The sequence below is a fragment of the Brettanomyces nanus genome, chromosome 4 (genome assembly GCF_011074865.1).
Source record: "Brettanomyces nanus chromosome 4, complete sequence".
Taxonomy (NCBI): domain Eukaryota; kingdom Fungi; phylum Ascomycota; class Pichiomycetes; order Pichiales; family Pichiaceae; genus Brettanomyces; species Brettanomyces nanus.
In genome coordinates this window covers 2,159,911-2,173,231 of record NC_052377.1, presented here as the reverse complement: position 1 = coordinate 2,173,231, position 13,321 = coordinate 2,159,911, and the positions used below count along the sequence as shown (strand labels likewise).

The window sequence follows — 13,321 nt, the reverse complement described above, 5'->3', positions numbered from 1 at the left end:
TACTGTTTTTCTTTATTATCCATCATGTCAGAAATGGATACCAATCCGGATTATGATGCTCGTGAACTGCCTAAGTATAATGATCTTCAACAGCCAAACACTCCTTTTGGTGCTGGTTATATGAGACAGCAGAGCTCGCAGACTGATTTGCGTCAGGGTATGGAATCTCCTTCCAAGTACAATTATGAGCCTCCGTTGAGTCCATCAAGGAGCGTTCAATCGAATGGTTCTTTTGGATCTCTTGCTAGGCCGTACGGGAGTGGGAGTGGGAATGGGAGCAGTTTGTCCTTGCAGCAGCAGCAGCAGCAGCAACAACAACAACAGCAGCAGCAACAACAACCACCACCTCAACAACAACCACCACCTCAACAACAATATCACCAGTACCAACAAACTTATCAGTCGCAACCACCACCGCAACAACAGCAACAGACGTATCAGCCGCGGCCACAACCCCAACTGAAACCACCACCGCAACAACAGCCTCAACATCAACAACCCCAGCAACCCCAGCAACAGCCTCAACAACCCCAGGAACCCCAGCAACCACAGCAACAGCAACAACAACCACCTCGAAAAGACTATGTATACTTTGAAAGACACCCAGAATGGTTTTCAAGATCTTCCCAAGATAGAGCAGCAGCAGTTAAACTAACCTTGGAACACTACTACAAAACAGCCATTGAACATGCTATAGAGAGAAACCAACGAAGAATTCAGATTGAGCAAAAACTGAATGGTGAGATCTCTGCGGAGAGACGAAACAGAGAGACACAACTGTTTAGTAAGAACGAGTCACAGTATTTAAGACTCAGAAGAACTCGGCTTGCGTTAGAGGATTTCCATACAGTTAAAGTAATCGGTAAAGGAGCATTTGGAGAAGTTCGATTGGTTCAGAAACGGGATACCGGTAAGATCTATGCTATGAAGACATTGCTAAAGAGTGAGATGTATAAAAAGGATCAACTTGCTCATGTTAAAGCAGAAAGAGACGTTCTAGCAGATGCTAATTCTCCATGGGTTGTTTCATTGTACTATTCATTCCAAGATCCACTTTATTTGTATCTTATTATGGAGTTCTTACCAGGTGGAGACTTGATGACAATGCTTATTAAATGGCAGATCTTTACTGAGGATGTAACCCGGTTCTATATTGCCGAGTGTGTTCTTGCCATTGAAGCCATTCATAAATTAGGATTTATTCATAGAGATATTAAGCCAGACAATATTTTGATTGACCGTCGTGGTCATATCAAGATGTCAGACTTTGGACTATCGACAGGGTTCCATAAGACCCACGACTCCAACTATTACAAGAAATTGCTTGATCAGGAACCTAATAAGGGAGGATCATCACGTAATTCGGTAACGGTAGATCCAATCAACCTGACCATGTCAAATAGGCAACAGATGCAGACATGGCGTAAGTCTCGTCGTCTCATGGCCTATTCTACAGTGGGAACACCAGATTACATCGCCCCGGAGATATTTGTAAATAAGGGTTACGGACAAGAATGTGATTGGTGGTCATTAGGAGCCATCATGTTTGAATGTCTTGTTGGATGGCCACCGTTCTGCTCGGAAACACCTGCAGAAACTTACAGGAAGATTATGAACTGGCGAGAAACTCTTCAATTCCCAGAGGACGTACATCTCAGCCCGGAAGCAGAAGATCTCATCTTACGACTATTGAAGGATGGAGACCACCGTTTGGGGTCTCATGGTGCAGAAGATATTAAGAGGCATCCATTTTTTAGGGGTGTTAATTGGGAGGAAATTAGGCAGGTAGAGGCACCATTCATTCCTAAATTAAGATCCATTACTGATACAAGATTCTTCCCTACGGACGAATTAGAAAACGTTCCAGATTCACCGGCTTTGGCCCAGGCAGAAAAGGAAAGAGAAAAATTAAAGAGAGAGGGTCTGGAGACCAAGGCAGACTTACCGTTTATTGGGTATACATTTAGTCGGTTTGAGTATTTGACTAGGTCGAATGCGTTGTAGAGGGAAGGAAAGCGACCAACAAAACGCCACGTCTTTGCGCCACGTCTTTACGCCACGTCCTCACGCCCCGTCTTCACGCCCCGTCTTCACGCCCCGTCTTCACGCCCGGTCTTCGCGCCACGTCTTCACGCCCCGAAAATGCCACGTTTTCACGCCCTCACGCCCCCTTTCAAAACACCAGCCCAAAATTCTCCAGACTCTTCGCGAAAACTCCAAATGGCAAATTGGCAATACGTCACAGATAAGATAAGAGTAATTCTGAAATTGCCACAGTTTGTTGGATGACTAAAATCGCCCCGGAATTGAGGTCATCTTATTATATAATTAAGTAATGAGACGCACTTTATTTCATCTTGTGTACACTTTATCTTTTTAAATTGTCTGATCTTTCTTGTTTTTTAGAGCACTCACATTGCAATTGCATTGACAGAGTAGTCTTAACTACACATTCACTATGGCAACTGCCCTTGAACCCAAATTAGCTAGTCAGTTGAATTCAATGTCCAACAACTTCAAAGCTTCTATGGATGAGTATTTGCAATATGAGAAAGGCTCTCTATTGAACAATCGCTATCGTTTCCTTCAGAATTTGCAGAACGGCTCCTTTGGAAAGGTGACCTGCGCGCTGGACACCACCACCAATCAAAAGGTTGCCATAAAGTCGATGAAACGCTCTGTTCCCGGAGTCAGTTTCATGGCTCGTCATGAGATTTCAATCATGAAGAGGTTAGGCTATCATGCCAACATTTGTCAGCTTTTGGACAGTTTTGAGACGAGAAAGTATGTCGTAATGGTTCTGGAATACATTCCAAATGGCGATTTATACGATGCTATTCATAATCACTCTGAATTGGGCCTGTCCTATCAGGAAGATCCAGATTTGTTTGCCAAATTGTGTCAACAATTGGTCGATGTCATCAAGTATGCTCATTCCAAGGGAATTTACCATAGGGATGTCAAACCAGAAAACGTCTTACTCATGAGCGATGGTAATATCCAACTATGTGATTGGGGTTTGGCAACTAGTGCTATCAACTGTAGAGATTTCAATGTCGGTACTGAAAAGTATATGGCTCCTGAAGCTCTCGGAAAGCATAGCTCCTCTGATAGTTACAACTCCAAGGATGCAGACACTTGGTCCATCGGAATCACACTTCTTTTCACTCTTTTTGGTAAGTGTCCATTCAGAAAGGCACTTCCAACTGATATCAACTATTCCAATTTCATCAAGTCTAAGGCTTTTCTATATGATTATTATCCTAACTTAAGCTCCTGTGGTTTCAGTGCCATTGTTGAAAAGTTCATGCTTGACAGAGATTTAGATGCAGGCTTGAACATGGTTTGCACTCAAGGAACATACAAGGGATTCACATTGGACCAGGAATACAAGTACGAGCTTCTCAAGGCCGAAAGTCAAAAGTCCAACCGAGTCGGCTCTTCTAGCGAAAATCTGGGTGGAGAGTTTTACATGTTTGACCAGGAGCCCGTTGTTGAAGATGAAGATTATATTGATGAAGAGGCTGTTGAAGGTGGTAAGGCCGGTAGCGGTTCATGCTACGACTCTGCCGCTGCAGCCGATGCTATTGACATATCTTCTGTTCAACCAGTCAGCAAACTATCTGCATCATCATCGTCCGCAGCTGGTAATTCATTGTTTGATAATGTTTCCACATCAATTATCAACTCTGTTGACACTATTCCAGAAGAGGAATATATGGCCACTGGTAAGAAAGAAGACCAAGCCGATTTGGACATTGACCATTACATTATGAACTTTCAGAACATTCTAAAGACCCAGGATCAACCCGTTGATAAGGAAAGGCTTTCTGAGAATGTTCTCAGCAACGAGACGTTGTGCAACAGTGCATACAACAGCACTTGAAATGAAACGGCTATTGCCGATGAGTGTGATTTTCTTTGCATTTTTAGTCATGTTTTTTGTTTTCTATATTCTTTGCTCTATTATATCTATAGGAAAAAACGATATTACTATTATCTTTTAATCTTCCAGCCTTCTGTAGTTGTATTCTCTCAATCGCCTCTCTATGGAATGCTTGGTATCCATGATAGCCTTGATGAGTTCCTTTCTCATAATAATTATAATGAGACCTACAGAGAAGGGTATAGCCAACTCCCAGTAAAAGTTAACATTTTTATGCAAATCTGGGAACACGTCGAAGTTCATTCCATAATAGCCGGTCCAGAAAGAAAGAGGTAAGAAAATAACCGTGATTAAAGACAATCTCTGCATGGAGTTATTAGTTTGGATGGAGAGAGTGTTGAAGACCAAGTTGAGCATATTTTCGATGGTCTGAGACAGTGAGTCAATATCTTGAATGTAGGAAACCAAGTGATCGTTGATATCGCTGAGATAGAGACTAGAAGTTTCTGTGATGAACTTACGAAGACTTTTCTGATCCTTAAGTTGGATAACCATGGCAGAAATTGGATGGATGGTAGATCGTAATAAGGTGAGTTCATTTACCATGAGATGCAACTCAGAAGTCCGTCCCATCCCAGGATTGGTGAGAAGATCCACCTCAAATTCGTTCATGATTTTATTGTAGGCGGAGACCACTGGGTAGACCAAGTCGACCGAAGAATCGATAATGGACTCAAAGAGAATGGAGGGATCGCAGGAAGTCCTAAGAATAGTATATTCAGAAGAGAGACGTGGTAAAATGGCCTTTTCAATATCGTTTGCCGAATGTTCTAGGAACGAAATCACTGTTCCGTCAGTAGTGAGAAACAAAGACAGCTGCTCGACTCCTGCACCTAAGTTTCTGCTGTATAGTGGCCGTCGTAGGTTGATTTTCCGGAGTTTTTGGTAGCTATCGGAAGTCTTACCAATCGGCATAACTGCCAAGTCGGTAAGCGTTCTAACATTAGGATCTTCCATGATTTTCTCACTGAGAGTTTTGAAATGACGATGACGAGGCGATGAAGACGAAACCGAAGCCGAAGAAGAACCCAATGAAGTGGGCTGCCGCTTACCGTTTTTACGATGCTTCATGCCATCAAACTGTCTTGATCTCATGTTTCTCAAGGCAGTTTCTGTAGCCGTGATTGCGGTTGGACGAATTGGGGGATCTTCATGAATATCATTGCTTCGTTTGAAGAAAGACCTGGGAATAACCGGAGGCTTTTCCACGGTGATAAGTTTCAAGAGTGGCATAACAGCAAATAAATGACTTGGATACATATCTACTTTAGTTCTCTGTGGCACATCCACCATATCTTCTATGGCTAAACGATGCAAAGAGTAATGATCACCAATGATCGAAATGGCCTCCCAAGACAATCCATTGACGTTAATCCAGCGTACTTTCCCCCACTTTGGCTTGTTCTCGAGTGCATTTCGTAGCTCTTCCTTGCTTCTCTGGACTTCTTTAATGTACTCTGAAGTGGTTTGATAGAGTTCATCCAACGAACCGCAATTACTGGATGCTTCACTACTCTCATCCAAGTCGTGACGATGACCACTTAGAAACTCAACATGATAACGATCACCCTCTCTTTTCCGCGTGGTGTTGCTTTCCATCTCAGAATACACTTCATATCTCTCTATGTGATACCTGTTTTCTGAATAGTCTGAGATGGTGACAGTCGAGCCCGGCGTATTGAGTAATACATTGATTTGATGAACATCCACACCCGGTTCCCATGCAGCACGCTCTTTCTTCACTTTAGACCCGATGTATTTCCGATGTGGCTTCGGTTTTAGGCCAGAAGTATGGTCATTAGACCCAGCTGGCCCCAGACCCGCCACACCTCCACCCTCACCACCTCCCACATCTCCACCCTCGACACCTCCCGCATCACCACCTCCAGCCCTCTGGTGCTCCTCTGTAGGCTGTATCACTACTGTAGGAACAGGCTCCCTCTCATTATGACGAGCATTCCGACTCTCCCACTTCTCAAACAAATCATGAACCTTGTACGACGACGGACGGGACAACTTTGATGATCGATGAAGTCTCAGCAACGATGAAATCATCGAAGGTCGTCTGTCAGAAACTATACTACTCGGCCCTATAGATGATGTGTGAGATCTATCAGAGTCGATGCTAGAACTATCAGAAGACGACGAGTCATCGCTGAGGTAATCGTAATCAGACCAAGATACTTCATCTCTGTCGGGAAGATTCGGAAGGTTTGGGTCCTCCGAGTCATACACTGTAGGCATAGAAGGATGAATAGAGTCTAGATAAACCAACCAAGTAGTGGTGACATAGATAAAATCCTTACACCTTTTCGCGATTCCAGGATATAGACTCTGAGCCCGAGCCTAAGCATGAGTGATGGGCTGGACCTTTATTTCTCTTGCAAAGCCATTTCCATTGATATCTGTAGAGCTGTTTTGAATGCCTCCATTACAATTGATGAGATGCTCTACCAGGGGTCTTTCGGGCATGAGCGGATTGACTTGCGCGAGCAGATTGACTGGCCTGACTGGATTGACAATTAGAACAATCCACTCGTCCATCAGACTCAACGAGCAAGGTAAAAAACCAATTAACAAGAGAAAATTGAATAGAAAGGCCAATTTAGGAGCAATAATTCAAATGCTCCAACTTCGAGTGCCCGAAATGCTTCATAAATTACCCCCAGAAGACTACGTCTCTAGAGACATCATACTAAGAGTGCTTCCTCATCAATTTCCTAAAATGCCTCCTATTAAAAGTTACATGCTCTATTCCACCACCTTGAAGACCATCCAGCTAGGCTTGACTTCTTTCTATTTGAATCCAAACACAATGCTTCACATTACAAACATCAAGGTTGATGAACCAACCTCTTCCATGTCTTCTGATGAATTGGTTAACCTTTCATTGAACCAGAACATTATTGAGCATTCTCGTCAAGACTCTACTAAGATTACAGGCCAAGCTTTATCTACATATACCACTAAAATCATCATCAAATGGAGAACTTGTCTCAAAGGATGCTCTCATTTGAAGAATACCGGTACTGCAAGCGCTAAGATGGGTTCTTATCGCTTCGATAACCTGGATATATCCAAGCTGTTACCAGGTAATGGCAAAATTTCTTCATCCTCGCTGATCCGCCAGGCAGCTGCTAAAGCAAGCAGCATCAAATCAACGAGCACCAAATCAGCGAAACACCTCGAAAGAGTTCTCACTGGTATATTCATCTTTGAGTTGAATGCAGAAAATGACCTCATCAGCGTCCTAACGATCGACAACTGCGACGTTCTAGAGAACCGAGAAACCGACCTCGAAGGATTCGGCATTGCTTCTCAGGCCTGAACATGTATATACATACGCATATCCGTCTTTATAAAATAACCAAAACCATGCAGTCGATCATCCAGCGCTGGATTCCATCGAACTGCCGGTTTAATTTATTCAATACTTTGTTTATACAACTGTTTGAGAATAATGTTCTGTGTCTCCATAATCTGTCTCAGGGCACCGCTCGTATTGTACAGATATACCAAGACAATCAACTGAAGAAGCACAATGATCGAGATGCCTCCAACAACCAAAGGACTCGTGTTGACCATAAATCCAGTAGTAATGGTTGCCGGTGTTGGAACAAGCTTCTTCCGAGCTCTCTTTGCTTCTCTCTCTAAGATCTTGGCGCTGTCTGCCGCCGTCCTCTTCTCCCTCTTGGCTTCTTCCAACGTCTCTTCCGTGTAAACATCTCTCGACTCTGGAATGGAATCCAATAACAAGTGTTTCAAATCACTTATAGATTTTTCCTGCCCGGCTACTGTGGAATGCTCAATCATACCTTTAATCCAAGAGCTTCCTGTCCAATTGACCCAGAAACTACACTTCAAGTTTGTTCGATTCAGAGGACCCCATGTAAATAGATACCGTGTACGAACATCAAATGCTCCTCCACTGGGAACACCAGGTGTTCTGCTTATCGAAAGAACTTCCACATAATCCTCAAAATCCTCATATTCCAAATACTCTGCTACTTCTACAGTAGTCGATTTAGGTCCAATTGAATAATTGAGTCCTTTTTGATACTCAAATTTCCTGACAGGTTTCTCTCCGTCTGTTTCCTTATCAAAAGTACCGTAATCACTGAATTCAAATCCATCACTCATCTCCATTACTTTCTTATGCAACGCATTATTGGGACCAAACAAAGCCTTGAATATAAATCCCAAGGGAGCATCGAAATCAAAGTCCAAGACCTGCGTCTCTCCATTCTTCTTGTAGTCTATTTCATGCTCAGTAGGTGCGTGCGTGAGAGGTCCTCTAATATGATATTTCTCAGATTCAATGGTAGTCAATGAGGTGTTATTACTACTAGCCGTAAGTGCTTTATTTTCCCCTTCATTGGAGCTTTCACTGTCATCATCATTACTATCATCTTCATCTATCGTGAGTATGTCGCTTTCAGACAACATGGATTTAGATCCATTCGAATGAACTGATAAACTGGACTCTACAAGGTCCATATCACGAGCTTTCTCATTTTTCCTTCGACTCAGAGCCACTGACTTGGACCATACTGTAGCGAGAAAGTTCATGGTCGAATCACGAGAGATTAAACTGGCAAATGAATGCTTTGAATCCATAGTTTCCACTATGATCCCATTAGGGAAGAGTCCTGCTGTGGTACGACGGTCAAATCCCAAGATTTCGTCGAATGAAATGACCACACTGGTCACCCAACCAAGTAAGTTCGAGCTGAAACAGAGGTAGTGGTCAGACACATAGAGTCTTCCTTGAAGTAAGATTTCCCGGCTAAGTGCACAGCTAAAGTCATCGAGAAGTCGGTCTTCTTCTGGAAGACTCGGGAATAACCGGTGAAACCCTGCATTGCGCTTATCGCAGGCATATCGATACTGTGTATCCAAATATTTCTCTGCAGTGTATAAAGCCGGGTCATAGTCATCAAAACCAGAACTAAAGGGGGGATGCTTAGCCACTTCGTTCTCGTCGTTTTCGTTGTTCTTGACGTTCTCGACGTTCTCGGCATGCTTGGTACTTTCCTCTTCTTCCTCAATTACGCTCTCGGCACCCAATTTTTGTAGGGATGCAATGCGATTAGAGTCTATACTTGCATTACTACCTGTTCTGGTTGGACTGGAAGTAGAACCTGTCATACTGTTGGCAAAACTACGTATACTGGACATAAAATAAGACTGTGGACGAGGCGAGGTATTGGCCACAGTGTTAATAGCAGGTGCAGAGCCTGAAGAATTCGATGAAGAGCGATTAGGGGTCCGATGTTCCCCAGAATTCATCGATGACGATGATTCCATCGACGTTTGGCGATTATGAATGCGAGAAACTGCGTGTTTGCTACCCAGAAGTTGATCAATAGTATCCAAAGACTCATTTAGAGTCTCCAGATTTGCTCTACTAATATCAGAGCCAGACGCCTCGGCCTTTGTGGTTGCAGGATCAGCAGGAAGCGAATAGGCTACCGTATTAACCGGCATGGATGAGGCTGTAGAGGAGTTGGAGGTCGATTTCGCCGAGTAATTGGAAAGAGCAGACGTAGACAAAGCAGATACAGCGGACATATTTGATTCGCTGGGGGCAGAAGTGTCAATATTTGGCACGGGAAACGTCATACTAGGCATCTTAGGAGGTGCTACACTGGTGATACTTTGTGTAGTATCATCTGGAAGCCTTGGAACAATCGGAGAAGAAGGCGATGCAACGGCAGCCGATGCAGATGACGATAAGGAAGCTGATCGCGATGACAAGGAAACAGATTCTAAGGACGACTGATGCTTCAGCGGGCCAGCTTTGTCATTATCTTTGACTATGTCATTGTCCACGCTCTGGTCCTTTTCGGATGACTCAACATCATTGTCTATTCCCATCTCAATGAGGGGTTCTTGCAACATTATGGAGATGCCAGAATTTGGCTGCTTATTATCTGCCTCAACCATAGCAGAAACTATGGATCGACAGCAATTGAGTAGATTATAGAGGCTAATAAATTATACGACACTATCCATTTCATGAGGTGAGGCTTGAAGGCGCGGCGTAGAACCCGGTGACCTCGGTGTCGCGGATCACCTACCCGGTGGAGCCCACTATGGTCTCCCCTCCCCACCCGCTCGAACAAGATCTATCTCTATCTCCGTCTTGACTGCTCTCTCATACCTCTCCTCAATCTCCATAACCCTCCGAACAAACTTGGTTTCTCCCCTTGCCAACAAAACCCTCATCATTAACTCTTTATCTTGACTGGCCTTCTCTACAGACTTCTTATCGTACTTACCCCTTGAATACTTCTTTGGTAGCTTCTTACTCAGAAACGACCATATCTGGTAGTAGCCATCCTCTAATTCCTTGGCATTCTTTTCATACAACTGGGGAATTTGAATAAACTCATCAAATGGTCCAACTAATGGATTTTGTAGAACTTTTTCCGGTATATTTAGCATCTTTCTAAACTTCCAGCACCATTGAACCACTCTAGTCATCTCATTCTTAGTAGTCTTATGAAACCGACTACTACTGCCAAACCCAAAGCTTGGTCCCCCTCCATTCACAATGCTTGATCGTTTGTCCAACCGTGCCACTATATTGTGAAAAATAAAAGAGACTCGTGGTAAGAGTAGATTCTCTGCAGACTCCAAGATCTTGGACCATAATCGAAGAGTCACCTGGTCAAATACTTGAGTCTCTAAATTGTCATATAACTCTGGGATGGTATGTAGCTGCATCTGATTAATATAACTATCCACCTTCCCATCCTTAAGTGCACAGTAATCGTGACTATCCTTTTTAACAGGAGCCAATTTCAAGCTTTCGTCTAAATGTTCGTGACTGAAGATCTCTCGAACTATTCTGGAGAACTTATCTACAAATAGCTTGATCGCTCTGTCTTTACTCTTGCCAATCTGTGATTGTGCACGCGAAAGGTAGAATAATGGATCATTTTTCTCTGCTTCAACGGAGATAGAGATATTAAGTGCTCCTGCTCTCGGTTGTAAACTGATCTTCTCATCTATAGGAAGTACTGATCGGCTAACACTGTTCAAGTCAAAAGAATAGCTGATCGCTTTGTAGATGCTGGATGTATTCTCATCGTATAGTTCAATTCGAAAATGTCCTCCACGACGCAAACTCTCCGTTTTACCGATCATACTTTCAAACTCTTCATCCCAAGAAGGGTTGTAGTCCTTCCATATACAACGAGTACGACCCGAAATCAATCCATCTATCTTTACCGATAAGCAGACTGGTTCACCTTTACTATCCTCGACGTTTTCTGCATTCAGAATCCTGATGGACACCAACTTCCTTGGATTTTCAAGCGATTCATCGTGATAAGCCTCCAAAACGGCCGAGCATTCAAACAATCTCTCGTTCTCAAACTCCTTAAAGTATTGCAAAATCTTGGTCAAATTGTTGAGACAAGTACACGATTCTCCTCGAAAATTCAGCGTTCCTGTACTTCTATGTAAATCCTTGGTGAGTCTGGAACTCATCGAACTTGAATAGTAAAGTAACGAAGAACATATTCCTCTGTAAAGCAAGCAGTAAAGATATGCCAAGTGTAAAGTGTTTTCCCATTGGAAAGATTCTAACAGCTTCACGTATGCATTGCATACACCCATAATGTTTTGCACGCTACTCGAATAGGAGCAGCCATTGAGCCGGATCAACTGATCATCATTTTCAACAGCCAATTTCGTTTTATCCAACATCTCCTTTTCCCACGAACTCACTAGCTGTTGGAAATCCTCAAATAAGATGTCCTGGAAATCAAATTTGATACTGGTCAGTGACTTTAAACTTCCCAACATCTCCAACATCGTGGAAAAGCTCGGTCTATTCTCTTTGGATACCCATGAACTTACTACCCCCGGTCTTCTTTTCTTCGTTTCCACGATAAACTGCCTAACATAAGTCATAGCAGGAGAAACTATAATCTTTTGAGCCGTCTCATAAACGGCAAAAGTCCTGTCAATATCCTGGTTCTTCACCTTCCAATTATGAAGAATGTTCGTATCAGAAACTATCTTTGTCAAAAGAGCATTGACCAAATTGATGTCCAATTTAGTACCAGAATTATTCTCAAGATCCAAATGGAGAGCCTCTAAATGTGTCTGAAGCCTCTGACCAAAGCACTTTCTCACGTTGGTGGAAACAAGTAATCTTGGAGGCATTTTTGAGGATGAAAGATGGAGCTGTTTTATCAGTAAAAGAGCGGTAGAGAAGCTGGACCGATCGTCAAAGAAATGCAATAAAATGGAACCGATTTCGTCCTCACAAGCTTTGTAAATATCCATACCTTCAGCCAAGGCCTTCCGTTTCATTTGCAAGGGCCAATTGATCCAAGTAACTTGGGCAGGAGACGCCAAATATGCCAAACTTACTGCTTTCACCACACTCTTAGGCCTAGGTGGAGCCACAGAGAGGAACTCAAAGAATATTTTACAAGGATCGATCTGCCAAACTTGCAGACACTTAATCACAGTCTCAAAGAACTTTGGATTACCTTTAAAAGCTAGCTGAACCAACCAATGGACGGCCAGATCTAAATCTACAGGCAAAAGATTGAGATGAGGGGTATCAGGGGTACTGAAAAGCTTTACTAACTTGTTGTTTTGCTCATTAATCTTGTCGATCCAAAACTGCCATTGATCCTTGGTCTCAAAATCATCTTTGGAGTACTGGTTACTAAGCGATTGTCGAGATTTAAGGATTAAAACAACATCCTGCTTGGAAACATCAAGTTTTAGTTGAACAATCCTCTTTCTAAGTTCCATTTCATCAATATTGAAAGTACAAGAGATGGTTGTAACGATCTCAGGATCAGTTAACATGGGTATCTGCTCGAAGGATTTACTCAATATAGACTGCCTTCTTTTGAGTAAAACCTCCTTTTGATGGTCTGTGCTTCGACAACTGAGCATCAAATCAATGAGTTGAACGTTCTGAATGTAGAACGACTGGCATCTTGTTGAAATGGAAGAACCAACAAACTCCTCGAACTTATTTAGAGTTGATGAGATATCCCAGTGAGATATACTGGGGGACTTGTCATTATAGTAGGAATAGAACCTTGTGACGGTGTTGCGGAAACTTGGATCCAATGGGAATGCAGTAAACTTGGAAAGATCGGAAATACTAGTGACAAATTCCTTCTTGAACACCTCGGAACGACTTCCTAAACGAATATGTATTTTCTTGGTAGATATATAAGGTTGTTTAGGTATCTCCGGAATATCAACCACATTGATCAGCTTGAAAGAATCATCATAGATTAGCTGAATTCTTAGGTAGTAGTCGAGAAATCGATCCTCTAATTCGGTATTTTCACTCATTATAGTTGTATAAAAGAATAAATAGGTGAGATAGAA

The 13,321-nt window shown here is 42.7% G+C and overlaps 4 protein-coding genes across 4 annotated transcripts; 2 read left to right on the top strand and 2 right to left on the bottom strand.

The window, feature by feature from the left end:
• Window positions 1-24: 24 nt before the first annotated feature.
• On the top strand, window positions 25-2,004 carry CBK1 (Serine/threonine-protein kinase; the record flags this gene model as incomplete). The annotated part of the gene is made up of 1 exon (XM_038924515.1): window positions 25-2,004. The coding sequence occupies one exon, from the start codon at window positions 25-27 to the stop codon at window positions 2,002-2,004; it is 1,980 nt and encodes a 659-aa protein (XP_038780443.1).
• A 138-nt stretch (window positions 2,005-2,142) lies between these two features.
• Window positions 2,143-3,886, top strand: FOA43_004271 (uncharacterized protein; the record flags this gene model as incomplete). Its single annotated transcript, XM_038924514.1, has 2 exons — window positions 2,143-2,149; window positions 2,487-3,886. 2 exons carry the CDS (start codon window positions 2,143-2,145, stop codon window positions 3,884-3,886), a joined length of 1,407 nt encoding a protein of 468 aa, XP_038780442.1.
• Window positions 3,887-4,003: 117 nt separating this feature from the next.
• FOA43_004270 (uncharacterized protein) lies at window positions 4,004-6,640 on the bottom strand (the record flags this gene model as incomplete). Its single annotated transcript, XM_038924513.1, has 2 exons — window positions 4,004-6,254; window positions 6,636-6,640. 2 exons carry the CDS (start codon window positions 6,638-6,640, stop codon window positions 4,004-4,006), a joined length of 2,256 nt encoding a protein of 751 aa, XP_038780441.1.
• A 729-nt stretch (window positions 6,641-7,369) lies between these two features.
• FOA43_004269 (uncharacterized protein) lies at window positions 7,370-13,285 on the bottom strand (the record flags this gene model as incomplete). The annotated part of the gene is made up of 3 exons (XM_038924512.1): window positions 7,370-9,900; window positions 9,955-9,975; window positions 10,060-13,285. 3 exons carry the CDS (start codon window positions 13,283-13,285, stop codon window positions 7,370-7,372), a joined length of 5,778 nt encoding a protein of 1,925 aa, XP_038780440.1.
• Between the last annotated feature and the right edge of the window lie 36 nt (window positions 13,286-13,321).